We start from the raw sequence: 19,578 nt of genomic DNA on the forward strand, positions 1-19,578 counted from the left end.
CACCAGAAGGCTTGTTAGCTTTGTTTTGTCTTACAGTCACCATATGTTTTAGAAATGTATGACTTTCTTCCCAAAGGGTACTCAGCAAGAGTGATTTTGTTTTCTTTCTTGCATTTTCCTTTCTGCCAGAGTACTTCATAGGCAATGTTATGTATTCTGTTACATCAGATCCAGAGACACATAATGACTGATTTCTCTTTTTGTGATGTTAGAATTGATCATGGGATCTGATGCCATCCCAATTCACCCATCATGATATTCTCTGTCAGCTTTTCATCTAGTGATTTGGAAGCCAGTATTGATTATTGGCTAGATCCATATTTCATTAGCTGTTGCAAGTAGTGATATTCTAATGTTGTCATTTCTTTATTAGTTGGAATTCTGTAAAGAAGACTTTTATAGTGAAGAACTTTTCTTAATTATTTGGTTTCCTTTGTTAGTATTTTGGGTATTCATATAAGACAGGATATATGCTGGACCTTTCCCTTTACTTACTGGTTTTCAGAATAATTGCCTAACTGCCTCCAGAGGTAACCAAGAAGTTTTTCTTTTTAGTGTCTTCATGAATCAAGAATTTTTAAGAAATAAAATGACACGTTTTACTTGAGTTTCACGAGTTTTCTCATTAGTGCTCATTTTCTGTCACAGGACCCAGTGCAGAGTACCCATCACATTTAGTTGTCATGTCTCCTTAATGTTCTTTGGTCTAGAACAACTTCCTAGTCTTTTCTTGTTCTTCAGGACCTTGACAAGTTTTGAGAAATACTTGTCAGATGTTTTTGTAGACTGTCTCGATTTGCATTTTGTCTGATGTTTTTGTCATGATTAGACTGGGCGTATTGGTTTATGAAAAGAATACCAGAGGTGAAGTGTCTTCATCATATCGTATAAAGGAGATACATGATCTCTTTATGACATTATTGGTGATATTAACCTTAAGCACTTGGTTAAGAGTTGCCAGGTTTCTTACTCTAACGAACACTACTTGTTTTTTCTTCCAGTTTTTGTCTTCATCATTCTTTCCCTAAGCACACCTATTATCTCTGTTTTTTTTAACATCTGTTTTTTGGGGGCTCTTGTTTTTCTTCTTTTTGCTCTTCCTTCAGGGAGGTGATTGCTTCATTCATTTTTTAATTTATGGCAGTGGAAGAATATATAATTTCATTTTTTTCTCTGCTTTGGCTCAACATTTTTTTGAATGTTCTTTTTAATCAGTTTTGCGCCTTTTTGCCTCTTCAGTTTTTCTTACAGAAATTGATGTTATGCTGTCCTTATTATATGTTATTGAACAATTTGGGTTTTTCTCTGCCAATTATTTGAAATTGGCTGCTGTAGTTGCTAGAGAGGTTAAAAAAAAGGGATTGAGTAGGGAAAAGGAAAAGTAACCAGGCTAGTGTGTTGGGCTAAGTAGTTTTTCATAGTACTCTGTTCTTATTTCCACTTCTTTCTTTACTGTTCTTCTACCCCATCTGCTTTTGGCAGTCTTGGTATATATATATTAGATCTAGGGATTTTACCTCTCTTTTTTTTTGAAATACAGTTGATTTACAATATTGTGTTGATTTCAGGAGTATAGCATAGTAATTTGTTTTTTGCAATTGTGTTCCATTATAGGTTATTACAAGATCCTGGGTATGACTCCCTGTTGTTATTGTTGTTGTTTAGCCACTAAGTCATGTCTGACTCTCTTGTGACCCTTAGACTGTAGCCCTTCAGGCTTCTCTGTCCATGGGATTTCCCAGGCAAGAATTCCTGGAGTGAATTGCCATTTCCTTCTCCAGGGGATCTTCCCAATCCAGGAACTGAACCCATGTCTCCTGCATTGGCACGTGGATTCTTTACCACTGAGCCATAATTTGCTGTGCTATATATAGTAAATCCTTCTTGCTTGTCTATTTTATGTATAATAATTTGTGTCTGTTAATCCCATACTCCTAATTTTTCCCTCCTCTCCCTTTTTGGTAAACATAAGTTTGTTTTCTATGTTTGTGGGTCTGTTTCGGTGTAGATTCATTTGTATTATTTTTTAGATTCCACAAATAAATGACATCATATAGTATTTGTCTTTTTCTTTCTGACTGACTTCGCTAAGCATAGTATTCTCTAGGTCCATCCATGTGTTGCTGTAATTGGAAATATTTCATTCTTTTTTGGGTTAAATAGCATTCCATTGTGTGTGTTTTATACATGTATACACGCCTTATGCATGTACACATATATATGTATACACACACACACCATATCTTTTTAAGCCAGTTGTCTTTTGATGGACACTTGGGTTGCTTCCATGTTGAGTATTATAAATAGTGCTGCTATTAACATTGTGGTGCTTGTATCTTTTCCAGTTAGAATTTTCCTCTTTTCCAGGTATATGCCCAGGAATGGGATTACTGGATCATATGGCAACTATATTTTTATTTTTTTAAGGAACTTCCATACTGTTTTCCTTAGTGGCTGCGTTAGTTTACAGTCCCAGCAGTGTAAGAGAGTTAGTTCCCTTTTCTCCACATACTTTCCAGCACTTACTGTTTATGGACTTCAAAATGATGATTCTGGCCAGTGTGAATTGATACCTCATTGTACTTTTGATTTGCATTTCTCTAATAATGCCGAAGAATTGATGCTTTTGAACTGTGGTGTTGGAGAAGACTCTTGAGAGTCCCTTGGACTGCAAGGAGATCCAGCCAGTCCATTCTGAAGGAGATCAGCCCTGGAATTTCTTTGGAAGTAATGATGCTAAAGCTGAAACTCCAGTACTCTGGCCACCTCATGCGAAGAGTTGACTCATTGGAAAAGACTCTGATGCTGGGAGGGATTGGGGGCAGGAGGAGAAGGGGACGACAGGATGAGATGGCTGGATGGCGTCACTGACTCGATGGATGTGGGTCTGAGTGAACTCTTGGAGTTGGTGATGGACAGGCCTGACATGCTGTGATTCATGGGGTTGCAAAGGGTCGGACACGACTGAGTGACTGAACTGAACAATTAGCGATATTGAGCATCTTTTCATGTGCCTGTTGGCCATCTGAATGTCTTTTTGGAGAAATGTCTATTTAGGTCTTCTGTCCATTTTTTGGTTGGGTGGGTTGTTTTAATACTGAGTTGTATCCGTTGTTCATATGTTTTGGATATTAACCCCTTGTTGATTGCAGCATTTGCAAATATTTTCTGTTCTGTGGGGTTATTTTCATTGTGTTCATGATTTCCTTTGCTGTGCAAAAAGCTTTCAAGTTTGATCAGGTCCCATTTATTTTTGCTTTTATTTTTATTTTTTTGGCTTTAGGAGACTGAGCTAAGAAAATACTGCTACAATTTGTGTTGAAGAATGTATTGCCTATTTTATCTCCTGGGACTTTTATAGTGTTACATCCGAAACTGATGGTGGGTGAGGCTGGTCCTGAGGCTAGTACCAGCCCACTGGTGGCTGGAGCCAGGTTCTGATGCTGCTGCTGGGGATTCCAGGACTAGTGCTTGTATACTGGTGTGTGGGCCTGAGTCCTAGACCCTCTGGCAGACAGAGATGTGTCGTGGCGAGACTCAGGGCACAAGAGGCCTGCTGGTGAGTGGGGCTGTGCCCCAGCTGGGCTACTTGCTTGACTTGGCCTGAGGTGTCCCAGTACTGGTGCCCATAGACTGGTGGGCATGGCCAGGTTCTTTTGCTAATAAGTTAAAAGGAAGATTCCAAAATGACACTTGCCAGCACCAGTGGCCTTGAGATAGAACAAACTCCTGAAACATCTGCCACAAGTGTCTGTGTCCCCAGTTTCCTCCTGCCTCTCTGGGAGGTTCTCCAAAATTAGCTGGTGGGTCTGACCCATGCTCCTTTCAAATTATTGCTTCTGTCCTGGGTCCCAGAGGGTGTGAGATTTTGTGTGCACCATTTAAGAGTAGAGTCTTTATTTCTTACAGCCCACTGGTTCACCTGAAAGAGAGCACTGCTGGCCTACAAAGCCAGAAGTTCTGGGGACTTGTCTTCCTGGTGAGGAAGCCCAGTGTGGGGTTCAGATCTCTCGCCCCTTGGGGAGAATCTCTGCAGTTACAGTTATTCTCCTGTTTGTGGGTTGCTCACCTGGGGGTAAGGATTTGACTATTTTGCATTTCCACCTTTCCTTCCCATCTTGTTGTGGTTCCTTCTTTATATTTTTAGTTGTAGAAGATCTTTTCTGCTGGATTCTGGTTGTTCTCATCAGTAGTTGCTCTGTAAATATTAGTTGTATTTTTGGTGTGCCCATGGGAGATGAGTTCAGCGTCTTCCTGCTCCACCATCTTGACCACATCCATTTCATTTCTTTCGTCAGTGTTTTGTAGTTGTCAGCGTACAGAGCAATTTTTTGTTAGATTGATATGTAAATATTTAAAGTTTTGGAGCTATTATAAGTGGTATAATTTGTTTTCCATTATTAATATAAAAATATTTAATTGATTTTGTATGTTTACCTTATACTTGGTAAAATTCCTTAATAGTTTTATGGTACATCCAGATTATTATTTTTTTAGCCATACCATTTTTAAGAAATTACAAACTAGGAATAGTTTTACAAGTTCATTTTTGCTGTTTTAGATGAAATGTCAAATCTTAACTCTTGAATGAGATGAATTTTTCTTTTCCTCACTTTCCTTTAGCAGTATACATGCTTAATTAGCTTTATTAGTAATTAAATGTTTGTATGGTCTGGTGATGGAAGCATCAACCAAAAGAGCCTAATTTCATAGATTCTAGTTTTTTTTCTCCTTTTGTAATTAAATAACAGTACATTGACTAGTTTTAAGAAAAATTTTATTTGTAATGGTAAAAATCATGGTTTTTAATGGGAGAGTATAATTTGGATAGTTTGGAGTTTTTCATATGGTGTATCTTTTAGCTATAATCATTGTTCTGTCTCTTCTCTTTTTCCTCTCAGGTATTGGGAGAGTTGCTGCTACATCATTAGGAAATTTAGCTAACCATGGTTCTGAAGATTTACCCCTTCCTCCTGGCTGGTCTGTGGACTGGACAATGAGAGGGAGGAAATATTACATAGATCACAACACAAATACAACTCATTGGAGCCATCCTCTTGAGCGAGAAGGACTTCCTCCAGGATGGGAACGAGTTGAGTCATCAGAATTTGGAACCTATTATGTAGATCACACAAATAAAAAGGCTCAATATAGGCATCCTTGTGCTCCAAGGTAGAGTATTGACTATTTTAACCCTTTTGTTTGGAGATTGTCTAATGTTAGATTTTGAACTTACATTTTCATCAAAGAGAAAGGTGTCCTGATGTTTGATTTAAAACTTTATCTTTCACAGCTTCTGGATTTATGTTTAGTAATGAATGACTTTAATAATTAAAAAACTTTTTAAATAAACCTCAAAAACAGGATCAATATTCTTATGATGAGGTTCTGTTTTAATATGCCAGAGTGTTTTTATTAAAGATGCCCAGAGATTGAAATAAATAAAATACTCATCTTTTTACATTTAAATTTCTTTAAAAGTACAGACCTACCTTTGAATGTATAGAATATACTTTTGAATTATAATGATGTCTTGTTTATTCAGTTTACAGATATTTTATGTTCTGTTTCTTAACTGTTGCCAGGTAAGAAAGCAAAAATTGAAACTATACAGAACATCTCAGATCTGTTTGATAAATATAGCCAGTGATCTTTTGGGTTATTCTGACTGATGCTGGCCTATCAGTAGATGTCATTGATAGCCAGACTTCTAGCCTTTGAATTCTGTAGCCAGTTGTCAGATACGGCTGTTGAGCACTTGAAATATGATTAATGCAAGTTGAAATGCATTATACATGTAAATTACAGACTGGATTTCAAAGTACATAAAATGTTTAGTAATGACATTGTAAATGTTTGCAGTTAATGACATTGAGCTCTTAAGAACTGAGCCGTAAAATTAAAAATGGGTAGAATATCATCAGCATGTTGATAGCTGTTGCTTAGTATCATTTAGCATAGCACAGATGTTTGGTTAGAGCATACTTTTGCATTTTTTAGAACCATTATAATTATTTTGGAAATAACATTTTAATATTATCACCCAGAAAACTAAGCTTTCTCATTATTGTGTTGTTTCAATCATTTTACATGTTTACATTTATTAATTCAACTTTGAAAAGCAGGTTTTTTCCAGTGATGCCATTTAGTGGCACTCACTCAGTGTTTATTGAATAAGTGAAGTTGTTGTCCCTTCAGAAGAGCCAGATTCACCACTCTGCATTCGCTGGGCTCTGGCCCCTCTGCCTGCTCTCCCCACCTTCTCAGGCAGGCTGCTGCTACTCCCCTTGGCTTCCATTTTCAGGCCTGTGACATGGGGATGATTTGTCAGTTGTCCCTCCCACCTGATCACAATTCTTACCCAAGGGCAGGGATGAGTCCCACTTATTTACTGCTGTGTCTCCAGCACCAAACACAGAAATTCACACAGGTAGATGTTTGTTGAATGAATAAGTGATAGAAAATGATAGAAATGCTCCCCCTTCCCTGCCAAAAACAAAAAGACAGCAAAATGTGGTTACAGTTTGATGTCACCGAAGGGCAGACTTTCTGGTCCATAGAAAAGTTTGAGTGTATAGTGAGCTTAGTTTTCTGTTTGTCATCATTAATCTTATATTGTAGAATTTAATAGTTTACAAAGCAGTTTTACAGTTTGCCTTTCTCAGCAGCTCTGTAGACTTTAAAAAAGAGAGAGTAAACATCTTAAATCTCAGATAGGTAGTATTAGTAGCTATTTGATTGTCTGTATTATGCTAATCCTTATACATAACTCTTTATTATACTAGGCCATTTAATCCTTAGAACAGTCATCTGTGGTATGAATTTATTCCAGTTTTACAAATCAGGAGGCTAAAGTTTAGAGAAGAGAAGCAGTATTCGTCTACATTCATACAACTTGTAACTTCAAAGCCTCAGTTCTTTCCCACTTATGTTCTTTCCTGTCCAACTGTGCTATCAAGGAATATTTCACTTTGTACCCATTTATGAAAGAGTTGAAGATAAAATTCAGTACCATTTGCACATTGATCTTTAAATTGTTGCTAAGTCGCTTCAGTCGTGTCCAACTCTGTGCGACCCCATAGACGGCAGTCCACCAGGCTCCCCCGTCCCTGGGATTCTCCAGGCAAGAACACTGGAGTGGGTTGCCATTACTACAGTGTAATCCAATACTTACACTTGAGTCCTAGTTTAGTACTGGAATGACCTTTTCTGATATACACATAAACGTTTATGTTTGGAGGTAGGCTCTTCCAGTTTTGTCTCCAAGTCTGGAATAGGCCTGTTTGCTCTCTCAGAATTCAGTCTTTCACCTTCAAGTGGTTCCTTGAACCTTCAAGCTTTCCTTAGCATTTTCCCATGAACAGCTCTCACCCCACCTTGCTGTTCTCCCTCCTTCCCCCAGCAAACATAGGCTGTTAGAAATAATTGAAAATGTGGCCTTTTTTATTTTAAAGTCTCTGATTTAAAACAGGCTCTAATCAGCTCTAACTCCCTATGCTCTTGTAAGGTTGTAAAAGTGGAAAGGAAGTGGTATAGTTAGGTGGATAGTTCAAGCACAGTACTCATTACTATTTTAACATCTATTCCATACCCCCTTTCAACTTAAAGGAGAAAGAAAATATCCATTCTTACTTTGAGAAAAATTATCACCTTTTCCAATATAACTTTATAGCTAATTGCTTAGTTATTACTAAAATTTATGAATCTAGTTTTAAGCCTCCTTATAAAGGTTATAACTTAGCTCTGAATTTTTTTATAGCCTCCTTTGAAGTTGCCCGTGAAAAGAATAACTATTAGCCAGAAGAAACCTCTTAAAAATATGTAAAGATCAGCTTCAGTTCAGTTTAGTCACTCAGTTGTGTCCGACTGTTTGAGACCCCGTGAACTGCAGCATGAAGAAACCTCTTAAAAATATGTAAAGATCAGCTTCAGTTCAGTTTAGTCACTCAGTTGTGTCCGACTGTTTGAGACCCCGTGAACTGCAGCATGCCAGGCCTCCCTGTCCATCACCAACTCCCGGAGTTCACACAAACTCCTGTCCATCTCATCCTCTGTCGTCCCCTTCTCCTCCTGCCCCCAATCCCTCCCAGCATCAGAGTCTTTTCCAATGAATCAACTCTTCGCATGAGGTGGCCAAAATATTGGAGTTTCAGCTTTAGCATCAGTCCTTCCAAAGAACACCCAGGACCAATCTCCTTTAGAATGGACTGGTTGGATCTCCTTGCAGTCCAAGGGACTCTGAAGAGTCTTCTCCAACACCACAGTTCAAAAGCATCAATTCTGCGGTGCTCAGCCTTCTTCACAGTCCAACTTTCACATCCATACATGACCACTGGAAAAACCATAGCCTTGACTAGATGGACCTTTGTTGACAGAGTAATGTCTCTGCTTTCGAATATGCTATCTAGGTTGGTCATAACTTTCCTTCCAAGGAGTAAGCATCTTTTAATTTCTCTATATATCACTAATGACCTATAAGTTTCCAAGAGAAGGTGAATTTTACTTCCCCTATGTATAGTTTAAAAAAAAAAGGTGGTAGAAGTTTGGGCAAGAGGCACTTTGAAAAACAAAAGGTATTCTTAATACTTCTTGTTTTATTTAGGGCCATTATCCTAATGAACATTGATTCTGTTTTCTTAGTGTACCTCGGTATGATCAACCTCCTCCTGTTACATACCAGCCACAGCAAACCGAAAGAAATCAGTCCCTTCTGGTACCTGCAAATCCTTATCATACTGCAGAAATTCCTGACTGGCTTCAGGTTTATGCTCGAGCCCCTGTGAAGTAAGTCAATTTACAGCACAGATTTTTGTTGTGGGGTGAGTGGAAGGCTGAAGGGAGTCTCTGGACTGCTTAAACCATACAGCACTGTGTTTTTTTCTCAGTGATATTGGGCTTTTATTTAAAAAAGAGATATCACAGCTTATAAAGTTTAAAAGTCATTGATGACAAATAGAAGTTTTACAAACATTTATTGCATCTTCACTTTCTGTTAATGTGCAGACCTAGGCTGTTACATAGAGTTGCAGTGAAAAGCTTCCATTCTCATATGGGTTGGATAACTTGCAAATAAGTGATACAATGCCTTGTGATAAAAGGAAGGACCTGGGTAAGTCCTGGGTACATAGGTGAAACCAAGCAGGACACAAGGGTGGTGAGGAAATATTGTGTGTGGTGACTCAGGTTCTGGGATGCGATGATATGTGTTCACTGATACTTTAGCTTTGTTACTCTGGGCAGGGTGCTTAACTTGGTTTTGTCCTCTGTTAATTGGAGATAGTAATAGTATCTACTCTTAAGGTTATTAAGTATTCAGTGAAATAATGCATCTAAAATATGTGTTACAGTGTCTTGCACATTAAAAGAACTGTTAGTAAATGATGACTGTTACTTTTGCACTAAAGGTATAGGATAGTGGTTAAGATCAGTCAGGAAGGAAACTGTCTGGAAGGAAAGTGTGATTTCTGTCTCCACTACCTAATAACTGAGTGGCCTTGGGCAAGTTACTGAACTTAGTGTTTTTGCTCTACTGAAACATAGGGGATAGTAATTTTATCTACCTTATGCAAAATGGTACAGCAGCTGACTTGAGTAAGCCTTAGTAGTAGTTATCATTATTATGAGTGAGCAAGGAAAGCTGGCCCCAGAAGGAAAACATATGGGGCTAGTTTTTAAAGATGGCTATGAGTTTGCTAGGTTCATTGAGGATATTTGTTAGATAGTAGGCAATGTTCAGGGCTTCCCAGGTGGTGCAGTGGTAAAGAATCTGCCTGCTGATGCAGGAGATGCAAGATATGTGGGTTCAATCCCTGGGTCAGAAAGATCCCCTGGAGGAGGGCATAGCAACCCATTCCAGTATTCTTGCGGGAAAATTCCACGGACAGAGAAGCCTAATGGGCTATGGTCCATGGAGTCCCAAAGACTTGGACGTGACTGAAGTGACTGAGCACACGAGGCGCTGTTCAATATCAGTTCAGTTCAGTGTCTCAGTCGTGTCTGATTCTTTGCGACCCCATGAATCGCAGCACACCAGGCCTCCCTGTCCATCACCAACTCCCGGAGTTCACTCAGACTCACGTCCATCGAGTCAGTGATGCCATCCAGCCATCTCATCCTCTGTCGTCCCCTTTTCCTCCTGCCCCCAATCCCTCCCAGCATCAGAGTCTTTTCCAATGAGTCAACTCTTCACATGAGGTGGCCAGAGTACTGGAGTTTCAGCTTCAGCATCATTCCTTCCAAAGAAATCCCAGGGCTGCTCTCCTTCAGAATGGACTGATTGGATCTCCCTGCAGTCCAAGGGACTCTCGAGAGTCTTCTCCAACACCACAGTTCAAAAGCATCAATTATTCGGCGCTCAGCTTTCTTCACAGTCCAACTCTCACATCCATGCATGACCACTGGAAAAACCATAGCCTTGACTAGATGGACCTTTGTTGGCAAAGTAATGTCTCTGCTTTTGAATATGCTATCTAGGTTGGTCATAACTTTTCTTCCAAGGAGTAAGCGTCTTTTAATCTCATGGCTGCAATCACCATCTGCAGTGATTTTGGAGCCCAGAAAAATAAAGTCAGCCACTGTTTCCACTGTTTCTCCATCTATTTGCCATGAAGTGATGGGACTGGATGCTATGATCTTAGTTTTCTGAATGTTGAGCTTTAAGCCAACTCTTCCACTCTTCTGTTTCACTTTGATCAAGAGGCTCTTTAGTTCTTCTTCGCTTTCTGCTATAAGGGTAGTGTCATCTGCATATCTGAGGTTATTGATATTTTTCCCAGCAATCTTGATTCCAGCTTGTACTTCCTCCAGCCCAGCGTTTCTCATGATGTACTCTGCATATAACAAGCAGGGTGACAATATACAGCCTTGACGTACTCCTTTTCCTATTTGGAACCAGTCTGTTGTTCCATGTCCAGTTCTAACTGTGGCTTCCTGACCTGCATACAGATTTCTCAGGAGGCAGGTTAGGTGGTCTGGTATTCCCATCTCTCTCAGAATTTTCCACAGTTTATTGTGATCCACACAGTCAAAGGCTTTGGCATAGTCAATAAAGCAGAAATAGATGTTTTTCTGGAACTCTCTTGCTTTTTCAATGATACAGTGGATGTTAGCAATTTGATCTCTGGTTCCTCTGCCTTTTCTAAAACCAGCTTGAACATCAGGAAGTTCACGGTTCATGTATTGCTGAAGCCTGGCTTGGAGAATTTTGAGCATTACTTTACTAGTGTGTGAGATGAGTGCAATTGTATGGTAGTTTGAGCATTCTTTGGCATTGCCTTTCTTTGGGATTGGAATGAAAACTGACCTTTTCCAGTCCTGTGGCCACTGCTGAGTTTTCCAAATTTGTTGGCATATTGAGTGCAGCTCTTTACAGGATCATCTTTCAGGATTTGAAATAGCTCAACTGGAATTCCATCACTTCCACTAGCTTTGGTCATAGTGATGCTTCCTAAAGGCCCACTTGACTTCACATTCCAGGATGTCTGGCTCTAGGTGAGTGATCACACCTTGGTGATTATCTGGGTCATGGAGATCTTTTTTGTACAGTTCTTTTGTGTATTCTTGCCACCTCTTCTTAATATCTTCTGCTTCTGTTAGGTCCATACCATTTCTGTCCTTTATTGAGCCCATCTTTGCATGAAATGTTCCCTTGGTATCTCTTAATTTTCTTGAAGAGATCTCTAGTCTTCCCCATTCTATTGTTTTAATCTATTTATTTGCATTGATCGTTGAGGAAGGCTTTCTTATCTCTGCTTGCTATTCTTTGGAACTCTGCATTCAAATGGGTATATCTTTCCTATTCCCCTTTGCTTTTTACCTCCCTTCTTTTCACAGCTATTTGTAAGGCCTCTTCAGACAACCGTTTTGCTTTTTTGCATTTCTTTTTCTTGGGGATGGTCTTGATTCCTGTCTCCTATACAGTGTCACGAACCTCCGTCTAAATAGTTCATCAGGCACTCTATCAGATCTAGTCCCTTAAATCTAGTTCTCACTTCCACTGTATAGTCATAAGGGATTTGATTTAGGTCATACCTGAATGGTCTAGTGGTTTTCTCCACTTTATTCAATTTCAGTATGAATTTGGCAATAAGGAGTTCATGATCTGAGCCACAGTCAGCTCCTGGTCTTGTTTTTGCCGACTGTATAGAGCTTCTCCATCTTTGGCTGCAAAGAAATAATCAGTCTGATTTCGCTGTCAACCATCTGGTGATGTCCATGTGTAGAGTCTTCTCTTGTGTTGTTGGGAGAGGGTGTTTGTTATGACCAGTGCATTCTCTTGGCAGAACTCTATTAGCCTTTGCCCTGCTTCATTCTGTACTCCAAAGCCAAATTTGCCTGTTACCCCAGGTGATTCTTGACTTCCTTCTTTTGCATTCCAGTCCTCTGTAATGAAAAGGACATCTTTTTTGGGTATTAGTTCTAGAAGGTCTTGTAGATCTTCATAGAACTGTTCAACTTCAGCTTCTTCAAGTGTTACTGGTTGGGGTGGTCATTTACTATGAATTATTTATTTTTGGCCAACATAAACATTCCCTTACATCCATTTCAGCCTTCTCAGTTTGTAAATTCATGGCTGTTGATATGTGGCCTGATGCAGAGGTAAGATGATATTTCAAGGTTTTGGTCTAAAAGGATCATTTTTCCCTCCGTAAGTCAAATTTATGCCTTGTTAAGTATAATTTCTAAATAGGTTCTAATTATAGATATTATTCTACAAAGTATAAACAGTGTTTGTCAGAAGTCTGGTTTTCAATTGATTTGAAATTCTGTAGACGTTTATCCATAGAAGTTAAGGTTTGGTGTCTGAGCTCACCTCCAGAAGCCTCTATCTTATAATCCATATAGTGTAGGAATGGGATGAGGAGAGATAGCAGACTTGTCTTCCCCTTTTCCCTCTCTTCTTTCAGTCTTGAAGGCACTTGATCTACTGCTGTGTATAGCTTTTGTTCATATGCTGATCCTAAGTCATATATAACTTGAACATTTATTTCTGTTTCCATAAGTTTGGAAGAATATATGCCTGTTGACATTTGTTGTTTCTGGGAGTTGATAAGATTGAGCAGGGTTATTCTTTCTATATTGTTATTTCTGCTCTATAGCAGTTGTTAGAAATAACTAAAAAGCTTTCCTTTTGAGGGGAAAAAGATAGTACTGAAATGGAATGCTTTGGTTCTTATGAAAAAAAAGAAAAAAAAGACTTCCAAAGGTTATAGTCTCTTTCAACTCTGGTTCTTTGAACTAGCTATAAAACTATAGGAAATTAACCACTTAAATTTTTTTCAAATAGATCAGAACTTTCCCAGAATGGGCCAGTGAGAAGAGTTTATTTATAAGTACTGTTTAAGCAGTAAAGGAGCAAGTACTCGCTTACTGCTTAAAACAAGAGGTCTGTGCGAGACAGCAAAAGAGACGCAGATGTACAGAACAGACTCTGTGGGAGAGGGAGAGGGCGGGATGATTTGGGAGAATGGCATTAAAACATGTATAGTATCATATAAGAAACGAATCGCCAGTCTAGGTTCGATGCAGGATACAGGATGCTTCGGCTTGGTGCACTGGGATAACCCAGAGGGATCCTATGGGAAGGGAGGTGGGAAGGGGGTTCAGGAGTGGGAACTTATGTACACCCGTGGTGGATTCATGTTGATGTATGGCAAAACCAATACAGTATTGTAAAGTAAAAAAAGAAAAAAAAAAAAGAAGAAAAGAAAAAGAATAAAAAACAAACGAGGTCTAGAAGCCTTTTAGTTGATACTAAATTTTTGTCTCTGAAGAGGATTAGAAGTGGTTAATATTGTGTCAACAAAAGGTGAGTTGTTATCTATGAATTAGATAATAGAAAATCAATTACTTATCTCATCCAAGAGGTTTTAGCCAAAAAATTAGCTTGTTTCTTCTTGTTTAACAAACAATGGACATCATCTAGCTTTCTAAAGTGCTTTAATTCTATCTCTAACAGTAACTTACCAAGTAATGTTTGTATATACTTCTAGCACTGGCTTAGAACAGATAATATTCTAATTATTTATTGGTTTTAGTAAAGTTAGGTTTCTGAGTTTGATCATAGAAGTCTGTAATTTATCACATAATTGTCAGCAAGCTGAACTATAGGAGAATATTAAAATATTTAATCTTTAACAGGAAAAAGAACATCAGGAACATGTTTACTTTCCATTATTCCTCACATGCCCCCAACCCCTCTGCCCCCTACCGCCCCCCACCACCCCAGTCCCCTAGTTTGTGGCACAGACTCTATTTTATTCCTGTGTCTATGATCCTGCAGTGTCACTGTTGACTCACTTCTGGGTATAGGAGGAAAGGCAGAGTGGGTGTACTGTAACATAAGACAGGCACAGGGAACTTGGGCTATATACCATACCTGCGGCCTGGAATAGCAGTACTTTTTGGGCTCCTGAAGGCAGCATCCACTGGAGTGTGAACAAGGCTTTTTGGTAGCATTACAGCAATTGCTGTTTGTGTCTATAGGTTAGTACTATAGTATAGTATATAGGTGTTATATATAGTATAGGTGTTATAGTACTTTTTGAATAGAATACTGATGTAGGTAAAATATAGCAAAAGAAAAGGATACTGGAATAGTTTACATACTGTTTTCTGAATGATTTACCTGTACAGAGTATAGTGGCCAAAAGTTAAACTGAAGCAGGTTATTTGGCTCATTAAGAATAGGAATTACATACATTTTTTTTTCTTGAAAAAAATTAAATAGCAGGCATAGGCAGAGGGAAGTCACTATACAGAAACAGCAGGGGCAAGGATTTGAAATGGAAATTGACAGATTGCATACTTTTATCATTTATGGTTTTCCTTAGAGTGCTTTTTCCTCTTCCCAGAGTATTTTCACTAAATACTCTGATTTTCTTGCTTCTACACAAAATCCTATTCTTGATGCCAAATACTGTGACTGGGAAGTCAGAAAGTTATCTGAAGCTTTTTTCTTCATAAAAACTTGAATGTGTATACAGAGTGATGATGTTTAGTTGCAAAATTGGGTCTGACTCTTTTACGACTCCATAGACTATAGCCTTGGAGAAGGCAATGGCACCCCACTCCAGTACTCTTGCCTGGAAAATTCCATGGACAGGGGAGCCTGGTAGGCTGCAGTCCATGGGGTCTCGAAGAGTCGGACACGACTGAGCGACTTCACTTTCACTTTTCACTTTCATGTATTGGAGAAGGAAATGGCAACCCACTCCAGTGTTCTTGCCTGGAGAATCCCAGGGACGGGCTGCTATCTCTGGGATCACACAGAGTCGGACACAGCTGAAGTTTGAGTTAGCAGCAGACTATAGCCTGCCAGGCTCTTCTGTCCATTGGATTTCCTAGACAAGAGTATTTAAGTGGGTTGCCGTTTCCTTCTCCAGGGTATCTTCCCAACCCAGGGATCAAACCCACATTGCCTCCATTGGCAGGTGGGTCCTTTACCACTGAGCCACGAGGGGAGCCCAAACATGTCTTAAAAACAAGTTTGATATTTTCTAATATTACCATATTTATTCTTCTCCCTTCTTTTTCTTGCTATAAAGTATCCAGATGATAAATGAGCTTTATCATGCTTATAGTTCACCTGGCATAAATTTAAGCATCTTGAATCAGTAGACATTGCTGAAATGCCCCTTAGCTATGAAATTCAGACTTCAGGAGATTAAGAGGTTTTGTTGTTGTTGTTAGGAATTATGAATTTGTTTCAAACAAATAAGCAAAATCTTAAGCTGCATGAATGGCAGAGGTTCTAGGAAACACCTTACAACTGTTTCTTCATGGAGACTCCATATTTTTTGTAGTATTTCTCCAGTTTGGCAAATAGCTGGCAAATAGTTTCTTCATGGAGACTCAGTATTTTTTGTAGTATGTCTCCCAATTTGGCCAACAGTTGAAGTTTCCCTCTAAAGAGAATATAAAGCTTTCTGCTAAGTTTATCTGTTAGTAAATTTGCAGTGCCCATTAAGTTAATTAAATTAATGAATTTGGGGTCCAAACTATATTTACCTTGTGATTTTGTGCTTCTGGTATTCTGGTACACATATAGGTATATGCCTTGCTCTAGTTCAAGTTCTTTTTCTGGTCTCAGTAGGTACTAATCATTCACAACTATTACTCTCATACATCTTGGTCCCTATAGTTTTCTACCTTTCTGATCTTTTAGTCACTGAACAATTTTGCAATATATATATATACACACACACACATATGTATATACATACACACCTCTTTAGGTTTCATCCGTAAAATAAGATGATTGGATTAGAATGCCGTCTTCAGGTCCCTTTCAATGCAAAGTGTAAATTACAACTTTAGTAGATTGTTGTATACTTCGTCTCAGTATGTGATGTACTTACCATTGAAAAGGGACTAAAAGCCTTCTGAAATGTATATAAATGTAAAGTTACCTGAGTCCATTCCCATATCGTGCAGTCTTCTACAGTCTTTATTCTCATTCTGAAAAGAGCTGTTCTTTCCTTTGGGCTTGAGGTTTTCTGTTTCTTGTTGTTGTTGTTTGTAATAGTGTGTACTCAGCCTCAGGATTACGCAGCCCACGAATGATGGCTCCTTTTCACTTGTTTACCTGTTTAGTTCCTTGTTTGCTGCGGTGAACAGTGTACCTCAAAAAGCTTTATCAACACTAAAGACACAGATGATCTTGCCTACTTTTTTGTACTGTTCTTTGAGGGACAGTGTGGTCTAAAGTATGCTTACCTTCCTGACAGTTACCTTTGGATGAACTTAAGAACAGCATGAAATGTGTTCTTCAAAATTACAGAACGACAGTGATTTGAAATCAGTGTTCACTATTACCTAGTGTTAATATTAGAATAACTGATCTATAAGATGAACAAAATAGATATTTTAAGATTGAAATGAAGTAATATTAGCAGATTTTTCCTCTTCCTAAAAAAGTGTATTTAACTAGCAGGTAATAACTTGGTTATTTAATTGAAGTTTATGGTTTATTAATTATAGTAAAATTGATACTTATAAAATAGACCAGTTTACTAATATAAATATATATTTATGTATATGGTGTAAACATATGTCTGATTGTGTTTTAAAACAGATATGACCACATTCTGAAGTGGGAACTCTTTCAACTGGCTGACCTGGACACATACCAGGGAATGCTAAAGTTGCTTTTCATGAAAGAACTGGAACAGATTGTTAAAATGTATGAAGCCTACAGACAGGCTCTTCTCACAGAGTTGGAAAATCGTAAGCAGAGACAGCAGTGGTATGCCCAGCAACATGGCAAGAATTTTTAAGTTAATTTTTTAACAACAAAATTTAAGTTTTATAAGGGCTTTAAAATATTTTCACAGATTAAAAAACTGCAAATACTTTGGTTAATAAAGGCAGCTTACTTTTTGGAAATTATAAAATTCTAATTTTACATGTATTTTGTTATTAAAAATATTATTTTATTGAGAAAAAAATGAGTTTATCATTTTAAGGGCCAACAATGACATTCTAAATTCTGTATATCTGAAAACTGCTTTGCGTATTCTTGATGGAGACAAATGTCATTTAACCAGATATTAAATAGGAAATGATCAGTTGGTAAACTGTCACAATAGTAGTACCTTTCTTTAAAAAACAGAGAAAGAGATGATGTATGCAGTATTTAAAAAGCGATTACTGCTGTAGTATGGAATATTGTCTGGAATTGGATGGTTTAAATATTACCATTGTGTAGTTCAAAACAAAACAGGACTTGGAACCTTTATTGTGATACATTTTTATATATAATATATAGGGTTACTCCTCTTCCCTGCCCCCAGCTGTAAAGAACTGTTTTAAAACATGTTGGGAAGATATTTTTTTGGTATGAAAGGGTGAAGGACCTGTAATATTTCAGGGATAAATTTAGGTAAAAGGCTCCAGCCTGTGTGGGAAAGTTGTGTACCGTACTCAAGAGTTGCTAATGTTACTTCCTTCCTTTGGGCCAAGGCTCTTATGGCATTTAGTAACATGGTTCTGATAAGACTGAAGTCGCTTCCCAACAGCATAGCACGTTGCCATCCTAAACGACTGGGTTGAACTGCCAAAAATGACAATCAGGGACTCATTAAGAAATCTTGGTCATTAAATTGACTTTATCTATTTTTTAAATCTGCTAAGAGTTTGTCACAGAAGTTTAAAAGCTGGCATTTTCCTCCCAACTTATTTGCCTTTTGGTTTAGTAGTTATTAAGACACTGTTTATAACTAGCATAGTACATTTGACTGCAGGCAAATTTATGGCACAGCTAGCCTATAAATCTCTACAATTCTGTGAATTTCAACACTTGTTGAAATAGCTGTTCAGTTATATTTACATGTGTTGTAAATATGTAAATAAATTTTGTTTAGGTAATCTTTCAAAATATAAAGTACTCCTCATTAGATATCGATGAATATGAATTATTGATAAAATGTTGAAAATGTTAAATGTTTGATTTTATATAACAAGCTTATTAAATATATTTTTGTGGAAACTAAATGTGTTGCCTTTGAGTCCATGTTTTATGCATAATGCTTACAAAGATCCTACCTTTTCATTCAGCAGGCCCATAGGCAAAGGAAGCAGAATGAAAGGGGTATCCAAAAATGAAAATAGGCCAGTGGAATTTTTTCAGTGGGAAAAGTTATTTCGCAGGTCATGTGATCAAACTTTGCTAAGATGTGAGCTTAAATATCTTATGAACTCTCACATACTTTTCCATCTTTACTCTACTTAATATTACCATTTCATTTAAAGCTTAGCTGTTTCTAAGAAAGTTATCCATTATTCTGTTTTAGAGCTCCTGGATAAGAGGCATTACTTTCTCTTTTTTTCTTTCATTACTGCACATTTTTATCCTCTAAAAAGTATGAAATTCCACTACAGATTTTAGTAATTAGAAATACAATATAGAATCACTGGTTTAAAAGAACTGGAAGGTAGCTAAAAGGGATCAGCCATACATATGTTAAAATGAGAAGCTAAATCTGTAATGGTGTCAACATTAAAGAAAATGCATTTTGAATCTAAAAAAGAGATAGAAACTTTTCCTCTTCTGTATCAGCACCTCCCAAACATTTCCAAATTCAGTTGTTTTTAATCTTAGGAACCAGAGTAAACTTTAATAATAGTTCACATGTTAAAAGAATAAACCTATGATGAATACATATCTTTGTGTACCAAATGAAAAAATATACAATGCAGTGAAACTCAAATACATATACAAAGTGATTTTTTTGTGCATTTTTGATCAAGAGGTTTATATTCTATATTAAACAATATAAAAGAAGCAATATATAGTTTCTGATAAAGCAACTGAAAAGCTCTCTTAGATGTCTTTTATAATAAAAGCTAATGGTATATGTAAGATGGTATAGGTTGAATCAAGCCTATTAAGCTATGTTTTAACAAATGCCTATGTGAAATAATTTAAAAATTCTTCTGTAGAAATTAAATGAGCATATCCAAATGTGGAGTAATATTACTACATGGTTTAACTATAACCCAGGAGTAGTATTTAGTAAATTCAAGCAGAACACATGTACCTTTATCATAAATAGACAAATTCTTTAAATTATAATAGCA

At 37.6% G+C, this 19,578-nt stretch overlaps 1 protein-coding gene across 1 annotated transcript in view; it reads left to right on the plus strand.

Moving 5' to 3' along the window:
* SAV1 (salvador family WW domain containing protein 1) overlaps positions 1-18,451 on the plus strand; it is a 28,377-nt gene extending 9,926 nt beyond the window's left edge. The window contains exons 3-5 of the mRNA XM_068965153.1: positions 4,902-5,172; positions 8,641-8,784; positions 17,075-18,451. Of these exons, the coding sequence (XP_068821254.1) occupies positions 4,902-5,172; positions 8,641-8,784; positions 17,075-17,276 (617 nt within the window). The 3' untranslated portion in view covers positions 17,277-18,451. The remainder of the gene's footprint in view (positions 1-4,901; positions 5,173-8,640; positions 8,785-17,074) is intronic.
* The last annotated feature ends 1,127 nt before the right edge of the window (positions 18,452-19,578 follow it).

The sequence above is a fragment of the Capricornis sumatraensis genome, chromosome 2 (genome assembly GCF_032405125.1).
Source record: "Capricornis sumatraensis isolate serow.1 chromosome 2, serow.2, whole genome shotgun sequence".
NCBI classification, from domain to species: Eukaryota; Metazoa; Chordata; class Mammalia; order Artiodactyla; family Bovidae; genus Capricornis; species Capricornis sumatraensis.